General features: G+C 25.4%; 1 protein-coding gene across 1 annotated transcript in view; it reads left to right on the plus strand.

The window, feature by feature from the left end:
* Positions 1-22,325, plus strand: part of LOC101239559 (tudor domain-containing protein 7) — a 62,839-nt gene extending 40,514 nt beyond the window's left edge. The window contains exons 16-23 of the mRNA XM_065795586.1: positions 1,692-1,814; positions 2,072-2,176; positions 10,595-10,627; positions 10,859-11,206; positions 17,101-17,166; positions 21,386-21,517; positions 21,598-21,718; positions 21,807-22,325. Of these exons, the coding sequence (XP_065651658.1) occupies positions 1,692-1,814; positions 2,072-2,176; positions 10,595-10,627; positions 10,859-11,206; positions 17,101-17,166; positions 21,386-21,517; positions 21,598-21,718; positions 21,807-22,015 (1,137 nt within the window). The 3' untranslated portion in view covers positions 22,016-22,325. The remainder of the gene's footprint in view (positions 1-1,691; positions 1,815-2,071; positions 2,177-10,594; positions 10,628-10,858; positions 11,207-17,100; positions 17,167-21,385; positions 21,518-21,597; positions 21,719-21,806) is intronic.
* Positions 22,326-22,782: the final 457 nt, after the last annotated feature.

Raw genomic sequence — 22,782 nt, forward strand, 5'->3', positions numbered from 1 at the left:
ATTCTGAAGGATCTAAAACAGTGTTGCTACCTACATCTCTTTTCAATAAATTGATTTCATGAGTTGTTTTTAATAGGTATAAAGACCAATTGTAGAACCTCCATATGTTTTTATTATTTTCTTACGCAATTTGCATTTAGGGCACTGTCCTGCTTTTTCTCTTAGAAAATGAAACCATGGTGAGTTTTTAGCATTTGCTATGAAATACTCCTTCAAAATCTTGAATATTCATATTAGTGTAAAATACAAATTTTCTAAAAGTTCAAAACACAATAATAAAATGTATAATTCATACTCTGATTAAAAAGAAAATATTTTACTTACCGTTTTGGAATTTTATATAATATTATTTTAATTTAACTATTATACAGTGTTTCACAGAAAGCCGTGCGATCGCACACAATTATATGACCACGCATAGAATAATTTGTTTTGACGATTTGACCACAGCTTTTGACATATTTTTAAAATTTAAAAATGCGCAACAAAAACTTACAAAAACTTAAAAAGAATACTCAACTAAAGCAAAAACAAACGCACAAATATATATATATATATATATATATATATATATATATATATATATATATATATATATATATATATATATATATATATATATATATATATATATATATATATAACCCAACTATAACAAAACTCATCAAACTAAAATACATAGTCTATTTAATTTACGAATTAAAAAACTATTTCATTCTTTGTTTTAACATTTGCACTTTGTTTTTTGTTTATTTAATGTTTAAAAAAGAAAAACATTTATCATAAAAAATACATAATTATATAAGTAAAAAAAAACAACAGTTTATTAATACTTATTATAAAAATTCATCAGAAGTGTTTTGTTACTTCATTAAAAAGTGTTTTGATAATATAAAAGCATTTAAAATCAAACTTATTTAATTGTAATCGCTTTCTAAAACATTTTTTTTTTCAATGAAATTTTGTTTATCTTTTCAAATGTATTAACTTTAATTATTCTTATATTAAAATTTGTTAGAGACTTTTGTTGTCATAGAATGTCATCGTTTATAAAAACAAAACAATTTTGTATTTTTTAATAACGTTTATTATAAAAAATGCACCTTAAACTATTTATACATTATAAATTAAAAAAATATATACAACTGTCAATTATATTATTAAAAAAAACGATTATCAGTAAATTGTTACTTTATTTAAAAGCGTTTCTCTAATATAAAAACATTTGTTAAAAGTTTTGTAATTTATTTCACTTAAGGTATAATTCAGAATATTTTTCATTCAGCGCGTTTATATAATGTTTTTTGAAATAGCCGCAGTCAAATCGTCAAAGCAAAATGTAATTTGCCTGGTCATATAAAAACGCGTGACTACATGTCTTCCTGTGAAAGACTGATTATAGCACGTAAAAGTAACCTATATTGTTTAACCACAATTTAATTTTGTACAATGAATTTATCTTCTATTTATAAAATCAATTAAGCTTTTAAACTATATATATAACACTAAATATATATTTATATATATATATATATATATATATACTATATATTTATATATATATATATATATATATATACTATATATTAGATATTAATACAAATATTTTTTTATTTATAATATATTAATATATTATAAATAAATAAATCTATATGTATATATATATATATTTAAAACATTTTTTATATCAGAAAACTTCTGGAAGTGAAATATTGTCTCGACCATCAATAGGAACAATTTGTTGTGCTAAATATATGAATGATGGGCTATGGTATCGTGCTAAAGTGACTCAAGAAATGACTGAAGATAACAAGGTCATAAAAAAATTTAAAAAAAAATTGTTTTTGTAAAATCGTACAAATTTTTTGTTTTTAAATAATGTATATGTATATATTCTATTGTATACTTATATACACATGAAGTGTCACTGATAACATACTAAAATATGGACTGAGATTGTGCATACATCGCATTAACATGAAGGAGATCTATTATGGAAAATAACATAGTGTATGTATGTATGCATTTAATATAAAATTATTATTTAATAAGTTTTTGATTTAAAAAATAGTTTGAAGTTGAATTTGTGGATTATGGCAACCTAGCTGTGATATCTAATTTTCATATACGTAAACCAAAAGCTGTGAGTGAAAAAGTTGTATCTCTGCCATTTCAAGTATGTTTTTTTTCAAACTATTTGTAGATTTAAATTTTCAATAAAATAGTATTACACACACACACACACACACACACACACACACACACACACACACACACACACACGCACACACACACACACGCAGATATATATATATATATATATGTATTTGATGTTGTACATGATGTTGAAGATAAAAGTTAGATAAGTGTTTTTACTAATTTATACAGGGCTCGAATTAAGCGTATCGCGAATCGCGATTACTCTTCGCACCTTCGCAATTAGTTTTTCTAAAAATTTGTTTTTTCGCAATCTTTCTTTTTTTCATGATTATTCTTTTTTTATTTTAGCAGATTGATACTCGATTTGCGAATGTGTTCTTTTACAGTATAAAACTGCAGTGACTTCTGTAACGATAATTTTTTTTTTAAAGTGGAGCATAAAGTAAAAAAAAAAAAAAAAAAGATTTAGAAAATCAATTAGCAAAAATGTTCAAATGCAGGAAAAAGACCGATTGTTTAGAGAAGGAAAAATTTATAAAAAACAAACGATTAAATACCTATTCGAATCAAGAAATAAAAGATTTTGATTGAAAAAAGAAATAAAAGTTAATTGATTGAAAAGTCACTTTTTTAACTCGAATTCTCAAGGGCTTTATTCCGATTCAGCTCATTCATTATGAACAAATTTAAGGATATTTTTATAAGTTTATTTTGCGAAAAATAGTGGAAGGCAATATAGACTCTAAATAGTTATTTAAAAAAAACTTTAAAGTTTGTTAGTACACTTGCTAATTTTAAATTAATAGCAACAAATGGATGCAAATAAGGACCACAGATGCAGATTATCTACAGTTAAAAAGTGGGAAAAACATTTTAATTGCGAGTTAGAATATGATTTAACTGGAAATGAAGTTATAAGATTAAGATGCAGTTTATGTAAACAATTTGAAAAACGGATAAGTCAAACAAAATTATTTTCCATGACCTGGATCAAACCAGGAACAATATCAATAAAAAAAGATTCACTGGCATCGCACTTAAGCAGTGCGCAACATAAAGAGGCCACGCAAATTCATCAACAAACAACATTAGGTTCAGTTTCATTATCTAACCATGTTATTCATAATACTCCAATCGGGCGTGGTTTACTTAAAATGGCAGTAAAAGACGCTGACTTGTTACAGAAAAAGTTAAATATTGCGTATTACTTGGCAAAACAAGAGCGTCCATTCACAGATTATCCTTATTTAATTGCATTAGAAAAGAAGAATAAGGTTACAAGTTTAGGAAATTCTTATAGCACTGACTGTGCAGCTGCAATATTTACAGATTACATTGGCACCGTAATTAAAAACAAATTAACTGAATGTTTAAAAAGTTGTAGATTTTACTATGTTCTCTGTGATGGAAGCACAGATTCAGCTGTATCCGAACAGGAATTGATTTACATTCTTTATTTAAGAGATGGAAGTCCAAAAGTAGAATTCTTATCTATTGAAACGGCTGAGAATTCTAATGCTGTTGGCCTGAAAAAATGTGTAACAGACGCTTTTACAAGAGTTGGTATTAGCAGTTCTTATAAACATCTATTGGGTGTAAATCTTGATGGAGCTAACGTTAATCTAGAAGCTTATGCTGGTTTAGGCGCATTACTAAAGGAAGGTTCTCCTTGGTTGGAAGTTGTACACTGTTTTAACCATCGACTTGAACTTGCTTTAAAAGATGCGTTTGAAAATTTATCTGCCTTCAAAACCGTTGAGGAACTACTTTTACAACTTTATCACTTTTATCAAAAGTCACCAAAGCGCTACCGAGAACTATAAGGATTAGCCGAAGCTTGGAGTAATAGCGTTCCGAAACCAACAAAAGCATGCGGAACTTGGTGGATTGATCACAAGTATAAAATTGCTTTAGAAAATTATGGTGTGTTTATGACACATATTGAATCATTGGCTATAACAGACTCCCAGGTAGCAAAGAGAGCAGAGTTAAAGGGTTTTTTAAAGCGATGGAAAAATGCATCTGTGCCTATTCATTTATCAATATATCTTGATGTTTTATCTCCCCTTCGGCGTCTGAGTTTATGTTTTCAGAACAATATTCATGATCCAGTAAAAGCTGTATGAAGAGTTCAAGAATTTACATGGACAATGGTCAAGCTGCAAATTCTTCCAGAAAATTCGCTAGACAATTTGCTTGATGATACAAGTGTTATGACCCATTATAAGAAACTGTCTGAAAATATTGAGACATTTGATTGAGACATTTGATTTGCAATGTTATCAAAATATTGCACTTTCTCAATATACCGAAGTTAATAGCCATGTTCTTGACCAGTACAAGCTAATTATTGCAAATATTACCATATTTATGGAAGGCCGTTTTCAATCTCTCCAAAAATCACCTTTGTTTATACATTTGGTAGCTTTACTTGACGTTTATAACTGGCCGTTAAATGTGAATGATGGAACTTTTGGCGATAAAGCTATCGGTGAAGTTGTTGAACATTTTTCTGAATTTTTGATTGGTGTAGGATGTGATTTGAATAATATACTTCATGAGTGGATCATTTTAAAAGCATACATGTTTCCCATCATAAGTAACAATCAAAATGAGTATTATTTAAAAATTTGGGAAATTGTTTTTCCAAATCAAATTTGGTCAAAGAATGCCGAAATATTCTTGATATTTTTGAACTATTTTTAATTTGTCCTTTTACAAATGCGAAAGTAGAATGAATGTTTTCATGTATGAATCGCGTAAAAAATGACTGGAGAAGTTGTCTTAGACGAGATCTCTTAGAACCTCTACTTCGGATAAGTGAAGAAGGTCCTGAGATTGACAAATTTGAACCTGATACTGCTATGGACGAATGGTATAATGATAAAGTTAGACGGTTGTCAGAAAATTTTCATCGTTATCCGGAAAAAAGAAAAAGAAAGTCAGGCAAAACAGACATTGATCTAGCGACAGTTACAATATCGGATTTGGAAGAAAGTGAAAGCGAGGAAGAAAATTGTGACAACTCTTAATTTTATTTTAGCGCATTGTAACCCCTTAAAATTAAAATATTAAATAATAACTTGTAATGGCGTATGATTTTTTGCTTAGTAAAAATAATTTTTTGTTAGCAAAAATCTTAAAAAATTCTAAGCATTAAACTAGTGAAATGATTACAAAACGATCAAAATATTTACAATTACGATCTAATACTTTTTCTATTAGCAATCAAAAAAAGTATTAGATCGTAAAAGATTCTATTATTTAGACACATTTTTTCTTTCGCTTTATTTTATTAAATGAAAAAAGTGAACGCTAACTTGGTTATGAGCAACAACAAAATCGCAATTAGATTTTTTTTACGTTAATTCGAGCCCTGATATACATACATACATACATATATATGTATGTATGTATGTATGTATGTATGTATGTATGTATGTATATAAATTAGTAAAAACACTTATCTAACTTTTATCTTCAACATCATGTTTCTCCATCAGTCGGTTCATCAGGAAGCTTCCTGATTAACCTACTGATGGAGAAGCATGATGTTGAAGATAAAAAGTTAGATAAGGTTTTTTACTAATTTATTATTGCTCTGTTAAGAACATTGAGCACTTTATTTGTAGAATACACTGACATAATATATATATATATATATATATATATATATATATATATATATATATATATATATATATATATATATATATATATATATATCTGTGTGTATGTGTGTGTGTGTGTAATGTATAAACATTATAACATTAAATAATATCTAATTATTTAAGCACTATTAAAAACAAAGTTTTGAATATTTTTTAAAAGATTTTTTATTTCCTGTTTACTATTTTTTACAATGGTTTTAATTGAAGTTTTAAATGAGGTATTTTAATATCAGCATATAAAACTCCTTTATCCATGTGACTCAAAGTGTACAATTGATTTGAAAAATTATAATCTGAAATAAAACCAGTGTGCGTATTCACCAAACATTCATAACTCTTGCGTGGCTCAACAATAATGTTAAAATAAGCAAAAAAATTTTTTAATGAATTTCAATTAAAATGATGTAAATCTCCAAACATTAATAAACTTTCCTTACCTGTTAAAATGTCATATATTTTAACATTGTTATAAAAATTTATATTCTTTGCTTTTAAAACGTCTTAAAGTTATTTAGAAAAATAAAGACTAAAATAAATAATAAGAAAGACATCTTGTTACTTTTTATCAATATTAAAGCACCATATTTTTTCAGACTCAAGTGCACACGTACACGTATAAACTAGGGTATTACCACAAAAACTTGCATATCTTTATATGGAGATAGGAAAAACAATTTTAAATTTATTCCATGTCACTTTATATTGTATATAAATTTTTATGTGTGTATATATATTTTTTGTTTTTCTGTTTTTTTGTTATTCACCTCCTCAAGGCCAAGAAGGCCACTACAGATGAGGAGGCTACTTAATAGTGGTTATAACCCTCTCTCAACTCTATAACTCCAAAACATGAACCTTGACGAACAAGGCCGCTGCACGGAGAAACAAGTTGAGCGCGGTACTACCGGGGACATGGTGTGTATATATATATAAAAGCACTAAAATATCATATACGGCGTCATGGAACCTATCTAAATACTATCCACTCTCATAGACAGTGTACACTAAAACTGCTTCAATCGCATATAGACTATGATTTAGAAGCAATGTTATTATTAAACTGTAATTGAAATATATTTCAACACCACCATACTTTTTTTTTTTCTGTTTACAATGTAACATTTATAACCATCAACAATAACATACTAGAAATCAAAAAATATTTTGCTTTTCAATAAAATCATTTTAATATTTATAGATGTTGCATTTGTATTCCAAAATTTTATATAATTCCTTATTGTTAAGGGTACAAACATTTTTAATGTTGACATTTTTTAACTTAAATCTCTCTTTTTTAACAACAATTAGAAAAGGCTAATTTATTACTTCCTTTGAGGTGTTAAATTGTTTTGTTCATTTATGAACAATTTCCTTTCTTGTCATAGAACAATTGTTAAATCATTATTAAAAAATATTTTTCTGTTTCCATTATCTCTTAATAAAAAGTTATCATTTTATGGATTTTTTTTATATGATATTTTTTTTTTTATCTAAATGAGTGATAAGGAAAAAATTTGTTAAATTTTAGTTGATAAAGTGAATAATTTTATTTTAAAAGTGTCAGTAAAAAATTTTATGATTTCCTAATAACATTTTTTAGTCTGCTTTATAAGAAAAAAAGTGCATTTTTGAAACATTGTACTATTAAATTATTTTTAATACTATATTTTGATTCAGTATTACATATAGATAATTATTATATTTAGGTACATTTTTTAAAATACTGATATCCTCCACGCCATTAAAGGCACGAAGGATATTTATATTTAAAAAAATTCATTGTTATAATATTATGAAGTTGTTTTAATGCTGATAGTTCATTACTTTTTATTATGTGATAATTTTATTGTGTGATATAACAGCAATTTAAGTTAAGTTTTCTTGTAAATGTTTTTAAATGTTTTTTTGCTTAAATGATAACATTACCAAATTACCAAAAAATGTATATACCTATTTATTGATTTAAGAAGTAAATTAATTGTTTATTTTTTATTTAATTAGTAATTTAATTTATTTACTTGATTTTATTACCGTCAAGCAAATTAAATAAGTAGTTTAATTTAGTTATTAAGTGTACTTACTTTCTTAGAAAATCAGTCATCTGGTAGCATTGGGCAGCCATGTCTGATAGTTATTAGATGGTAGGTACATAGCTACTGCATAAGCATAAAGCTCGCTACATGCCTATATATTTAATATAATATACAATATGTTTTAAACAAGTTTAAATAAAATATATTACCCTAATTAAAAAAAAAAAGTTGCACAAGTAAAAAAACAATTAAGTTAAAAAAAAAATGCCTGTTTTTTTTTTTTTTTTTACTATTATCATTTTATGTTTTTTTTTAATTTCTATTTGAAGCTTTTCAATTTATCCTTTTCAAGGATATATTGAACCCAGCATTTAATTTTGGAGGTGGTGATGAGGCCATATCAATGACTAAAAATCATAAAAACATAAATACTAAAAAAGAGAACCATTACAAAAAATAAATATATTTAAAAAAAATATAAGCAGTGTCAATTAAACCCATGATGATAATCAGCACTGCCTGATAATCTCATTTAATAGCCTGAAATATATTTTGCAGTTTTCTCTCAGCAAACACAACAATAAGTTAGGATGATTTTTCTTTTTACTAAATAATAAATCTGATATTGAAAATTTTTAGAGAAAATTCATTCTAGATAACAACCTTTAAAATTATCATTAAAAAACAAAACATATTTACAAAAATTGTTAACTAAAAACTGTTAAAATTATCAATCAGCGTGACATGTATTATTCTTGCAAATTACAGTTTTACTTTTTGTTTTTAGTTTCAGTAAAAAAAAACACGCACACTATATATATATATATATGTATATATATATATATATATATATATATATATATATATATATATATATATGTATATATATATATATACATATATATATATATATATATATATATATATATATATATATATATATGTGTGTGTGTGTGTGTGTGTATAAACAGTCTTCTCGGGCTAGATAGTCTTGCATGGGCTTTTTTGAAAAATTAAAACTATTATGTTTTGATGAAATTTTTTTTATATTCTAAGATTTTATTTCGTTCATTCTTCATGCCAAGTATAGTAAAAATTTTAATTGTAATAATAATTGCTTTTTTAGCGATAAAAAGACAGAAAAACAACTTGCAAAAAAAAAAAAAAACGTAACGTTTTTTTTTAAATAATATTTTATATTTAATTTTTATTTAATAATTTAGTAATTAATTACATAATAATATCAATTGTTCTAATAAAACAACAATATATAAAAAACTGTTATACATTATATAGTTGTTTTATAAAAATGAATTATCTTAATTATATTATTATAAAAGCTCATTTATTTTTCTTCTTCTTTGTGAATGAAAATGCCATCGTATATAAAAATTTCTACAATTGCTTTATTAACAAGTAGAAGAATAACAAATTATTTAAAAGACTTTGGTAATTAAACTTCGAATAGTTGGATATTTGTAAAGTTGAGATATAGTTTTACGAAGTTACCCTGCAGTTTTTATCTTTTGCTCAGAGTTATAAATGTGCGCTCTACTTAGTGAGTTTTTGTTTCTCGATTTTTATTCAGATTTTATTTGTTTATTCTTCAGTTTTATCAGTTGTATAATCAGATTTTTTAAATGCAGTATTATTTTGTATATCAGGTTTATTGCTGTAAAATATATTTAAATGTATTAAATATAGCGCAAGTATAAAAATGAAAATAAAATATGAAGAAATCATATAGTATTATTTTTATCATACAAAAGGAATATATATAGTTATAAATTATTTATAAATATTCATTTAAAAAAAATTACCCAAAATATCTTCAATTTTAAAATCGAACGCAGTTTCTTCAGTTTCACTCGTATCACTTTCACAATGTTAGCATAATAAAAACATAAAAAAAACAGGAAGTTAACGCAGAAGTAAACAGGGAAATATGCACTACTTTAAACAACTTTAAAGTATGACAAACTAGTTTATCAATTAATTAAGCAAAATGTGTGATTATACAAAAAAGAAATTGTTTTTATTATCTAACGGTTCTTATTGTATAAGTTTACAAATTTCCAAAGAATACTGAAAACCCGGGCTATTATGTTAAATTCTTTTGCAACACATGTATATTTTGCCTACTTTTTAACTTACTAATTATTTATCTTTTAACATAACACAGAATAATATGCAAAAGTTAGAGCTGTTTGAAATAACTTGTTCGTTTTTTGTTTTTTATTTTTACATCAGAATATTCAAAAATTATTTTTTTCATAATTTTTTTAGCATATTCTGAATGAAATAATTTCGTTTTTTAATTAGTTAAACAAACAGTTTTACAAAATTACATCATTTGAGAGGTTTTTAAAAGAATAACTAAATAAAAACATAAAAATATTTAACTTTATTTTTACCAAAAATTTATATTTTGCACAGGCTTTATTTTGCTTTATATATATATAAACACACACATACAAGTATAGTTTTTTGAAATAAAGTTTTGTTTGTTTTTCATATTATTTTTTATTTCATCATAAAACATTGTAAATCAAACTTTATGTTTTTTAGTTTTGTCTAACATTTTTATTAACATTATGATGATATTTTTTTTAAAAATTATTCCAAACATTTTTTTATTGTTTTTTTGTTGTTTTTTAAATGACATTTTTTGCATAGTATGAGTTGATATTATGCAATGACCTGGTATATAGAGATTGTACTATTTTTTAGGCTATCAAATGTCGAGTTATTGGTCTAAGTGAGGTAATTTTTGTGTGTAATTTTTTATAAAAATTTAAAATTTCTTCTTAGTTGTTACATACTAATACAAAAAAATTTCTGCTATTTTTATAAAGATTGGTTTTAAAGAGTTTTGACTTTTTTTGCATACTATGTTACAAATGTACAATATTTTATTTTAACAGAATTTTTAACTTTTATTTTTTTTTATCTCAATTTTTGTTATTAAAACAATCATTTTAAATTTTTTTTCAGAAACATTTTGATGAATTTGAGAAAATTAATGATTTTGTTAAAGACCTTGATTATGTGATGATTGAAACAGTGCAATTAAGTGAGTTACCATTAGTAAGAATACTTGTACCAGATGGAGACAATGATTTATTAGATTTTGTTGATTGGTCCATAAAGATGTTGACTGCAGAAGATGAAAAGACATTAATCGGAGAAAGTGTAATAAGCTCTCAAATGGATGCATTAAATCTCAATCAGAAAATTGATATTAAAACTGAACTTGATCAAATATTGAATATGATTCCAAATATGCAACAAAATATTTTTGAAGGATATGTTCAAGCTGCAGAAAACCCTTATAAATTTTTGGTATTGTTTTTTTTTGTTTTGTTTTTTCTTCAAATTTTGTAATTTTTTAAATTAGTTGAAGTTATACTTTATAACATTTTTTTACTTTATATTTAGGACATTTTTTTATTGTTGTTTTTTGGGAGTTTGTTGTTTGTTTTTTACTTGTTTTATTTTATTAATTATGTCATTAAATTCAACTTGTGTCATTTGATTGCAATTAGAAAAAAAAGCTGCTAGCTTTAGATTTGATTTTGTCAACATAAATGATAAATTGCAAAATATTTTTCAAAATTTCTAAACTTTTTTGTTGTTGTTGCTTGTTGTAGGTTATTGAAGCTCCTGTTCCTGATTATTCTTAATTTCAAATAATTTTAAATTTTGTATTAAATTAATATATTGTAGCAAATTATGCAGGTTTGGTTTTGATTAAACCTTAGTAAAACTTAGCACATATCTTAAGTTAAATTGTACTTAACGATGAAGTTGATATGAGCGAGCTCAATCAAAAACTTTGTGAATTTTTTATTAGAAAAATTTTGAAATATTTGTTTTTACTGAAGTATTATTTTTAAAATGCATAAAACTGTTTTGTAAATACAATTTTTGTTATTATTGTGTTTTGTAGACATAGTCTAATGGTATTTAAAGGACATTACCAGGTTAACGTGTATTGAAACTAAAATCAATTTAATAATAAAAATGTCTAATTTTATTTTAAAATATTTTCTAATTTTAATGATATTAACAGATATTAAAATAAAACTTTGTTTGAAACTTTATTTGAAACTAAAATAAAGTAAATAACTAGAAATAGCAATGACTTAATTTTTTTAATATTTTAGTTTAATAGTATTTAATACAAGCTCTTTGATGTTAATATTAGCTGTTTGATTTTTTTTTTTTTTATGTAAATAGGTTTTTTAATCTTGGATCATAAATTCCCCAAATCTCACATGGTTTTAAAAAACCAAAATCCTAGAATTATTTTTAAAATATCTTCGAGTTCAAAAACTTAAAGAAATTTAAGCTCTTTTTAATTGTATCAAATTATACAAAAGCAGATTAAAGTTTATACAATGAAAATATTATATATTTATAAAAAGTTTATACAATGCAAAGTTTAATTATTAAACTTTTTTATAAAAAACAAATTTTGTATAATCAATCAACCTACAGTCCGCGCCAAACAAATAGCTTACACTACAAATATAATATATTTTATTCATTTTATACTGTTTTAAACATTAAAATATCTAAAAATAGTCATAATCAGAGAAGTAATAAGAAACATATCGTTTTTGGCGCCAAATGTTTTCCAGTGTCAAATTATGGTAGACCATATGATATTTTCTAGTGACAAACAAATAGCACACATCAGTCATTTAACATTTGACTGCAACAAACGAATTGCTAATGCTAGGTAAGTGATACATATGTTAATGTAGACCAAAGGGCCATCATATGTGAACTAATCATATATGTTACAGAGGACTACTATGGGACGTGGAACTCCCATAGTAGTCCTCTGTAACATATATGTAACATACATTTAACTCCTATAGTTAAATGCTGAAGAACTCGCTATGATCAAAGCATTCAAAGCTGCCAATGTATCAACGTCTGAGATATTGAAACATACAGCAAAGTCAGAAGGTGATCGAGAAGATTTTGAAGGATCCTGATACATATTTAAAAACAAAATCCAACCAAAATGCTTCAAAATTAACCAAGCATGACAAACGTCACATACTGCAAGTTTACATACCACAAGTCACATGATTCAAACACTGGTTGTAGTGCCCAATTGATGCGCACCCAGCTGGATATTGATGTGTCATTGCGCACAATACAAAGAACATGTGAAACCAAACATCTGAGGTATGCGAAACATATGTCAATGCCGGCAATGCAGAAACATTACATGGAGAAATGTATGGCGTATGTGAACCAACATTTGTCTTGTCCACCTGATTGGGGCTCAATTATTTGGTCTGATGAGAAGAAATTTAATCTTGATGGTCTAGATGGATATCAATATTGGCATGACTTCTGAAAAGAGTCCAAGACTTTCTTGTCCAGACAAAATGGTGGTTGTGGTGTCATGAGTAAGGGTGTATTTTCCAAGGCTGAATTATTTGAATTGAAGTTCTAAGAAGGCAAACAACCAGCTGAAGACTATATTATTACACTCTCTGGTTACTTAATGCCATATGGGTATGCCAATTAGGGACATATGTTTGTCTATATGCAAGATAACGCATTGATGCATACGGCAAAGACGGTAATGGAATTTGTAATGGAACATGACATCCAGTTGTTTGATCATCCAGCGTTGTCACCTGACTTGAATCTAATTGAAAACATATGGGGTTATTTGTCTTGTCACATGTATGCAAATGAAAAACAATACAGCAGCGTCGCAGAACTGAAAATGGCCATCCAGTTGGAATAGAACAAAATCTTTGCTTGAAACGCTCATTTCCTCCATGCCTAAGTGTTACATTTAGGTTATTATAAAGAAAGGTAAGAAAATTGACTATTAGGTATGTTTCTACGTCTTAGTAATCTCTAAAACCTGCTGAAATGATGTGTGTGCTATTAATTTGACACATAATATATTTTTCATTTTATTCATTTTTTGTTTTTACATGTTTTAAACAAAAACAAAGACAATATTGTCCATTTTATTGTATTTTATTTCTTGGATTAAATTGTGTTAAATATGTATTAATTATTGTATTAAATTTAATATGTTCATACACCTATTTTTATTACTAAATTAATGCATGTGCTATTTGTTTGGCTCGGACTGTATATGTTCTGACATACTAGCATAGTTACTGTATATGTTGTGACATATTAGCATAGTTACTAGCATAGAAAACTTACAAGTAATAATAGAAATAATTGAGCATAAAAAATTACATGATAATATTAAATAAGTAATAAATAATAGAAACTAATTGTAATTAAACATACTATGATAAAAATAAAAATGATAAAATATGATAAAATAAGTGATATGATAAAAATAAAATGATAAAATACCTATTACAAAGTAGTTATGATAAAAGTATTAACAAAAGTAATATTAATAAATTGATAAATTAATAAATTCTATTGGTAGTGTTGGCTTGACTAAGTGGCGGTTGGCATTGCAAATATCAAGAGTCATAAGAGCCAATGTATGCTATGGTAGCTAAAGTAGGTACCTCTAACGTATACTATGGTAGCTAAAGTAGGTACCTCCAACGTATGCTAGGGTAGCTAAAGTCTATGGTTTATGTTTGAAATGGCATTATTTTAGGTCTTATGACTGTCTAAGCTATTCAGTTCGATATAGGGAATAATAAATAGGGATAGGTGCAGTTGGGTAAACATTTATTGATTAAGATTATATATACAAAAAATGTCAATAGGCATTTTAAAGTTTAGAAATGTAATAAAAGAAATGTTACTGAAACAATTAAAATGTTTAAATACTCAATTTAAATGTATTAAAACTTTTTAAACTCAATTTAATCTTTTAAACATTTTAAACTTTTTATAGTTTAAAATGTTTAAAACATTTAAAAGTAGATAGTCAAATCTTTTTAACGTTTTATTAGACCCACAAGCTGCTGCTGTTAGCCGTCGCTAAAATTCCAATTTAGTCAACCATGAAATTATCTTAGCCAACTATAAAAATAAGTAGTGACATCTAGCAGCATAACTAAATAACTAATTAATTATTTATATCATTTTATCATTAAATTAGTTTATAATAACCCATTTTTTTGCTATTGTTATATATTTGGTAATGCGGTAAATCTAAAGTAATAATTTTAAAGTGTCACTTCAAAAAAAAAGTGTCACTTCTAGTCCGAAACCAAAATTCTGTATTACTATATTATGAAAAGTATCAACTTTATATATATAAAAAAAAACATCACCAAGTTTGGAAGGATTGCCAGATAATAGTACTGGCTTACAAGCAGAAATCAATACTTAGCATTCATGACAAATCACCAGCCTTGCAGTTTTCAAAGCAGAATTTGTTACAAAGGAAAAGAGAAAAAAAAATTATTATGGTGCAGATAAAAGTATAGATTTTATTTATGGATAATAAACAATAATTTTTTTTTGTGTATAAATTTTTTATTTTAAGTAACCTCTAATCAATATTATATGAAAATCTGGTAATTATAATTCTTTTTTTTTCTCGAAGTTAATGTTCATTGTTACAATTCACTTTTATTGCTCCATGTTAATCTTGTATTAAGCATAGGAAGTGTACCTGAAGAATGCCTTTTTAGTACAACTGGTATCATACTGAATGAAAATAGATCATTCTTGGCTCCATATTAAATGAATACGGTTTGTTTTATCCATGATAATTACCCTATTGTTGTTCTATGAGTTGTGTCATGGATTTTTTAAATTAAAAGATTTTTCAATAGACATCTTGATATGAATTTATTTTTTAAAAAGTTCTTGCTTTTGCATTACTTCTCATTATATTCACAGTTTTGATGACATAATCAAATTTTAAAAAGGTGTTTTTTTAAACGTTTGAAAACGTTAATTTTAAATTGTATTAACAGAAGTTAAAAAATAACTAACATTTCTTTTTTTTTTTTTTTTTTTTTTTGTAATTCACCTCCCCATGGCCAAGAAGAGCACTACAGATGAGGAGGCTACTTGTGGTTATAACCTTCTCTCAACTCTATAACTCCGAAACATGAATCTTGACAAACAAGGCCGCTGCGCGGAGAAACAAGTTGAGTGCGGTACTACCAGCGACATGGTGGGAATTGAACTCGGAACCTCTCATTTATGATGTGATTCCGAGTTCAGTTTATTATGATCTACCACTACTGCATTAAATGGGTAGTGGTAGTATTGTAGTAATAAATCTTGTTATGATATGATATGAAGTCAGCTAGCCAGCCATGAAAATTAGTCAGTTAGCCAGCCAGCCACAAAAATATCGGCCAGCCGTGAATGTAACATTTTTTGGCTAGGTGGTCTACATTTTATAGATGTGAATTTTTGTTGTTGTTGTTGTTGTAAGTTTTTAAAAGTCAATTTAATTAGTTGTTTTTTAGATAAGATACTTTTCATTAAAAGATTATTAAAAGTCTATTCTAATTATAATTATAATATTAATAACTATTAATAAGAAAATAAGGTTATTGTGAATAATAAAATTAATAAAAAATTTAAGATGTCGACATATTCGAAAAAAACTTTGATCAAAATCTGACAATTTAATTACATATAAATTTTTTTGTTAAAATGATTTTTTTCGAATGGAAGTAAAATTTTTTTTAGAATATTTTTAAGATTTGTTCCTAATAAATATTTAAGTTGCTCTTTAACTTGAATGATTGAAAATAAATTATTAAAATGATTGGAAATGAATGATTGAAATGATTGAAAATGAATGTGAAATTATTTTTCATTATATCTACCAGCAGGAGGTAAATATTTCTGCATCCAATTTGGTGGCTGTAGCCCACTGGGAAATCTTGTCTTCAAAGCTTTTTGGCTTTCCAAAAAAAATCTCTAGCTGTAGCTGCCAATAGCAAGGGGAAAGCCACTGGAGGCGAAAACCAAAACATTTTGCCGCTAAAAACTGTTTGGGAGGCCACCGCCAACAGCTTCTGCCTCTCTAAAAGTTAACTATTCAGCAGAAAATTACTTTGCTGCTAGGCAGGGTTATTAGCTCTGCATTAGATTTTATTATAATGTTAAACTTTAAAATTTTATGTGGTGCATGTGTTATGTGGTGCATGTGTTATGTGGTGCATGTGTTATGTGATGCATGTGTTATATACTTCTCTAGTTAATAAGTTATAGTTTCATTTATATAAAAGTATAGTAGGTAAGTTATAATAGGTTAAGTAAGTATAATAATACATACTTTCTAGGTAATTCCTACTAGTCGCTGGAATGATTATAAAGATATGCTTATTAATTTACTGACTTTGTATGAGGTTTGTTTTTTTTAATGGAAATTATTGTTTATTTATATTGAAATCAAATTTTTAATTTATATATGTTATAGAATACTAATTATGTTTAATAGTTTAATATATATATTTTTTCATGTTAATATATATATTTTTTCATATATATTCTTTTTTCATGTTACAACTGATTTTAATTAAAGTTTCTTTTGTTATATTGTACTTTAAAAATATTTGAAAAAGAAACATTTTATAATTTTTTTTTTCATTCCGTATTTATATCTATAAAAATTTTAAAAATGCAAATTATGCCTTGTGGCATGAATTGTTTTTGTGAAATTCTTTTTTCTTTTTTTCAGGTAAGTATCTTTAAGTTATTATTTAATTCAAGTCCTAAACATGTTAAAGATTCAACTTCATCAATTTGCATCTTTTCTTTAACAAATATTATTTTTTCATTTTTCATCTTTTTACTATTTATTCCAAAATTTATAATAAATTGAGTTTTTTGTGGATTCCTAAATTTGGTAAGTTTCTCAATATTTATTACATTACAAGTATTTCGTTCATGTCCATATGATTATTGGATAGAACCACATTATCGTCTCCGTATATAATTATGCCAACATTCATTTTTCTAATTGAAATTCCTTTTTCTATTTTCTGAATATCTTTAATTAGATTACCTTGCTCGACATCAATTGTTGTTGCAAATATTTATGATCTCTCATTATTATTGTTTTGTATATGTGTTTTTAATCTTCCTAGTATTTTTTTTAGTATGCACCAGTATTTATAACTTATTTTTCAATATTTTTATTTAGCAGGCTGTTTTGATTTTGATGTTTGCTTTTGATGCATCAATTGCGCGCACTAATGTGTTTTCATTTCTGCTTTTATATATATTTTATTAGTTCAAGCAATACAGTTACCGCATGACTGCATGAACTGTCCTTCTGAAATCCAAATTGTAAGCCTGATAAATTATAACTGTTATTGATATTATCCATTATAAAATATTCTAGAAGATTATATAATGCATTTGAAATAGTTAATGGTCTGACATTATTTATATCGCTCAAGTTACCGCTATCTTCTTTAGGAATTTACTTTCCCAATGTTAAAGTTTTGTGACATGATGGACTCATTATTACTGTTTCAAAAATATTTTTAACTAGTATTAATTCCTTGCAGAGACATTTTAATATTTCATTGCTAATTTCTTCATGTCCAACTGCTTTATTGCTTTTTAGTTTACTGATTTTGTTTATAATATTGGTATCTTCAAGTTCTATTTACTCTATTTGACTTACTATTTTTTAATATTCGTCAGTTACTTTATTATATTTATAATATGAATTCTATTCTATTTTTATATGTATATATATATATATATATATATATATATATATATATATATATATATATATATATATATATATATATATATATATATAAATATATATATATATATGTATATATATATACAAACATACATATATTAAATATTTATTCTATCTATTTTATCATTATTATTTTCCTTAACGATATTTTCATTAAAATTTTTTTTATAGTGTTGAGAAAGTATTTTTGTTTCTATATCTACATCATTATCAGTTTTATTTTTTTTTCTTCACAGACTTCCAAAATGGCCTTTTGTCATTATTCTATAAACTACATAGTATAAGTAATTCTTTTGTTCTGTTGCTTTTTGAGTTAGTTCATTGTTTATTTCTGAAGATTTTCCTCGCAGATTTATACATATTTTGACTCTCTACATCAGTAAAACCTGTTTTTCTGCAATTATTAAACCAATATTTTTTGTCTTCATAAAGTTTTTTAATCTCGTTGTTCTACCAGATTTTTCTTTTACTTTTTTTATAGTTTTTATCTTTTTTATCAATTAATTCTTTAACACAATTTTAAAGTTTTAAACATACAAATTTTTTATTATATTTTCAATTGTATAATGAAAATTGGAAAAAGTAAGAAAAAAAACTATTTCGAAAAATTGTTTAATAATAATAATATAAATTTACAGTTATGACAATAATTAAAAAAAACCCCGATTAGAACATGATAAAATAACAAAATTAACAAAAGATGATAAAAGCAGATACAAAATTGATTGCAAAATAGCTATGCATATAGTAAATGTGTTATAATAGAATAAACTTGCAAAAAATTACAGTAAAAAAAAAAAATAATAATATAAAACAAAAACAATAAATAAACTAAACAAATATTATAACCCACACAAAGATAGCTTAGAATATTTAAAAAAATTACTATAAGAAATATATATCAAACTATATATATATAAAGATATCCAATGCTAAGAAAATGCTATCAAAATGTTTTTATTTGTTACAGGCAGAGTAAAGTAATTTTAATCGAAAGTAACTGCTTCCAAACAACCGCTATAAAATTATTCTTGGCAGAAAAAGTTTATAAAGATTTTTTTTGAAAAAAGATGCCTAAATTAGGATTTCCTCATATTGCTGATTCAATTCGTGACTTGACTCGATTCGTAAATCAAGACCCACTTCGATTCAAGATTCAAAACTAAAAATACCAACTTGCAGGGCCCTTATATATATATATATATATATATATATATATATATATATATATATATATATATATATATATATATATATATATAAATTAGTAAAAACACTCATCTAATTTTTTCTTTCTTCTACACAGTGTTTCTCCATCAGTAGATTCATCAGGAAGAATTCTTCCTGATGAACCTACTGATGGAGAAACACTGTGTAGAAGAAAGAAAAAATTAGATAAGTGTTTTTACCAATTTATTATTGCTCTGTTCTTTAAGAACATTGAGTACTCTGTTTATAGAATACACTAACATAATTTATATATATATATATATATATATATATATATATATATACATATATATATATATATATATATATATATATATATATATATATATATATATATATATATATATATATATATATATATATATATATATATATATACATAACATATATATATAATATATATTATATATATATAATATATATATATATATATATATATATATATATATATATATATATATATATATATATATATATATATATATATATATATATATATACACACACACCCAAAACCCAAAATAGTTAAATTTTTTTAGTCTTTACATGAAGCGCAGTTATATCTTATATATTATACAATACAATCTCTCTAATTCAAATCTTCTTATTTTACTGGAAATAAAATTAGGCAAAGCTACAGATATGCGGTCTAAAATAATTTTATTTTATCACTTGTTGCGCTTTCGTGTGGAGACTTGCTCAAAGTGGTGATTTTTAAATATAAACATAAAGAAAATTAACTGACTTGAGTGCATACATTGACTACCTTATAGCCTGCTGCTACAAGGGAGTGCTGCTACATCCATTATTGTATAGCCTGCTGCTACAAAAGGAGTGCTACTATGTCCATTATCTTATAGCCTGCTGCTACACGGGGGTGTTGCTACATCGACTATCCCATAACTTGCTTTTACAAGGAAGTGATGCTACATTGACTGAGGATTTGGAATAGGGCAGCAATCTTTTTTCTTTTATTATTTTAATTAAAATTTCTAATGTTTAAAAACTCTCCACTAACGAGAATGCAACAAGCGAAAAAATAAAATTATTTTAGAGGGCCAAACTGTAGCCTTATCTAAAATTACATTGTATTTGTTAAAAATTTTGTATTTTACCTAGGTTTACCCATAGTTCTTCATTGCCCTGTAGGACAATGATTTTTTGATTTAATTTACACAGTCTGTGTCACATTTCTTAAATAAATAAAACAAAAAATAAATTCCGGCATTTCGGCCTAAAACATTACAATTCCGGTCGGAACCGGAATAACCTAAAAGTCACGAATTCCGCTCGGAATTCCGGCTATAACGGAATTCCGTTACATTCCTAATAAAAAATCATCTATTTTATGAAAATTTAACAATATGTTAAATAAAAAAAATATTCTTTTTATATAAAGTTATATTGTAACGTTATATAAAAACAGTTTTTTACATTTACATAACTTTAAATTTACATAAATTAGATATAAATTTACATAAATTAGATATATATTACATAATTATGATTTAATAAATTTTTGATAGGACACTTGTATTCCGAACTGACGATGTATTAAATCTTAAATATACTCAAGCAGTTATATTTAGGATAACATTTTTGCAAATTTATAGAACCAAAAAGTTGAAGAAGGCTTGCAGTTTAAAGTTGGAGATTTGTGCGCTGTTTACAGAAGTGAAGACGAATTATGGCATCGTGGTATTATAAAATCTACTAAAATGTGTCAAAACTTTCAAAATGAGGAGGTTGCAAATTTTCTTTTATATTGTACGTTATACCTTTCATTTATAACTTTTTTTTTTCAATAAATTTAAAAATCTTTTAGTTTGTAGTGTGTTTTCCTGACGTTAGTCTTAACATGCAGATAACTTCAAAAAAAGATATTCGATTACTAGAAACTCAGTTTAAAAAGGTTCCATTTTTTGCTATTGAGTGCTCTCTTGGAGGTAGGGTTACATCGGATTAGCTTTTTTATATAAATAACGTTCTTTAAATACAATGATTATGTTGTAACTTGTCATATTTTTTATTTAGACATTGAGCCAATATCAAGTGAATGGTGGTGCAAAAAAACGTCAGAGTATTTTATAGACAGTGTTGTTTTTAATAGTTTTCAAGTTGAAATTTTAAGTAGAGACTTAAATACATTAAATGTGTTACTTCATGGGGCATCAGAAAATAATAAGCATTACACTGTTAATCAAAACCTGGTTTTATCTGGTTTAGCGAGATATAAAACTTAATCTGGTTGATAGCGAGATATAAAACTTGATTAATTATGTTTTTACAAAAAAACTCAATTATCTCTAAAAATTATTGAAATATATGCACCATCTTTCTATTTTTTCAAAGTCTCGATATTTTCCCAATGTTTTGAAAATCTTTATGTGTATTCTTATAAAAAGTCTTGAAGTCTTATTGTGTTGATTTTTTTAAAGTCAAATTTTTATCTTATTATTGTAGGTTATATTTTTACTAAAATAGGTTTTAATTATTCAAATAGGTATTTACATTATTTAAAATTTTATCAAAATAGATGCTGTTGTTTTTTAATTTTTCATTCTTTGTTTTTGGCGTATAGTTTACTATCTGATGGAAGTTAAAAATATAGTAAGAGATTTCTGATAGATCAAAACTACGTGCAGTTAAATAATAAAGTTTATTTTTCCAGGTAAAATATTTTTTACTTATAGAAGCATTAAGTCTATCAATCAAAGGATTGACATCAAGAGTGTAGGTAATACTGCAATGGCAATTAGGGCATAGTCGGATCCAAGATCCAGAACCGAAATCTATTTCGTTCAAATATTTAAGTTTTTTTTCCATAAAATTACTTTTTATAATGTCAATGTTGGCTACCATTATAGCCTACACTTAGTTTCAAACTGTTGCACTTTGAAACATTTTTTTTTAAAGTTTAGAAAAACAATTTTAAAATGACTATCCAAGAATTTAAAAGCAATGTTTCTGTTTGTGAGCATTTCTTAAAGTGCAAAGTAAAACGAAACTG

This window comes from Hydra vulgaris, chromosome 04 (genome assembly GCF_038396675.1).
Source record: "Hydra vulgaris chromosome 04, alternate assembly HydraT2T_AEP".
NCBI lineage: Eukaryota > Metazoa > Cnidaria > Hydrozoa > Anthoathecata > Hydridae > Hydra > Hydra vulgaris.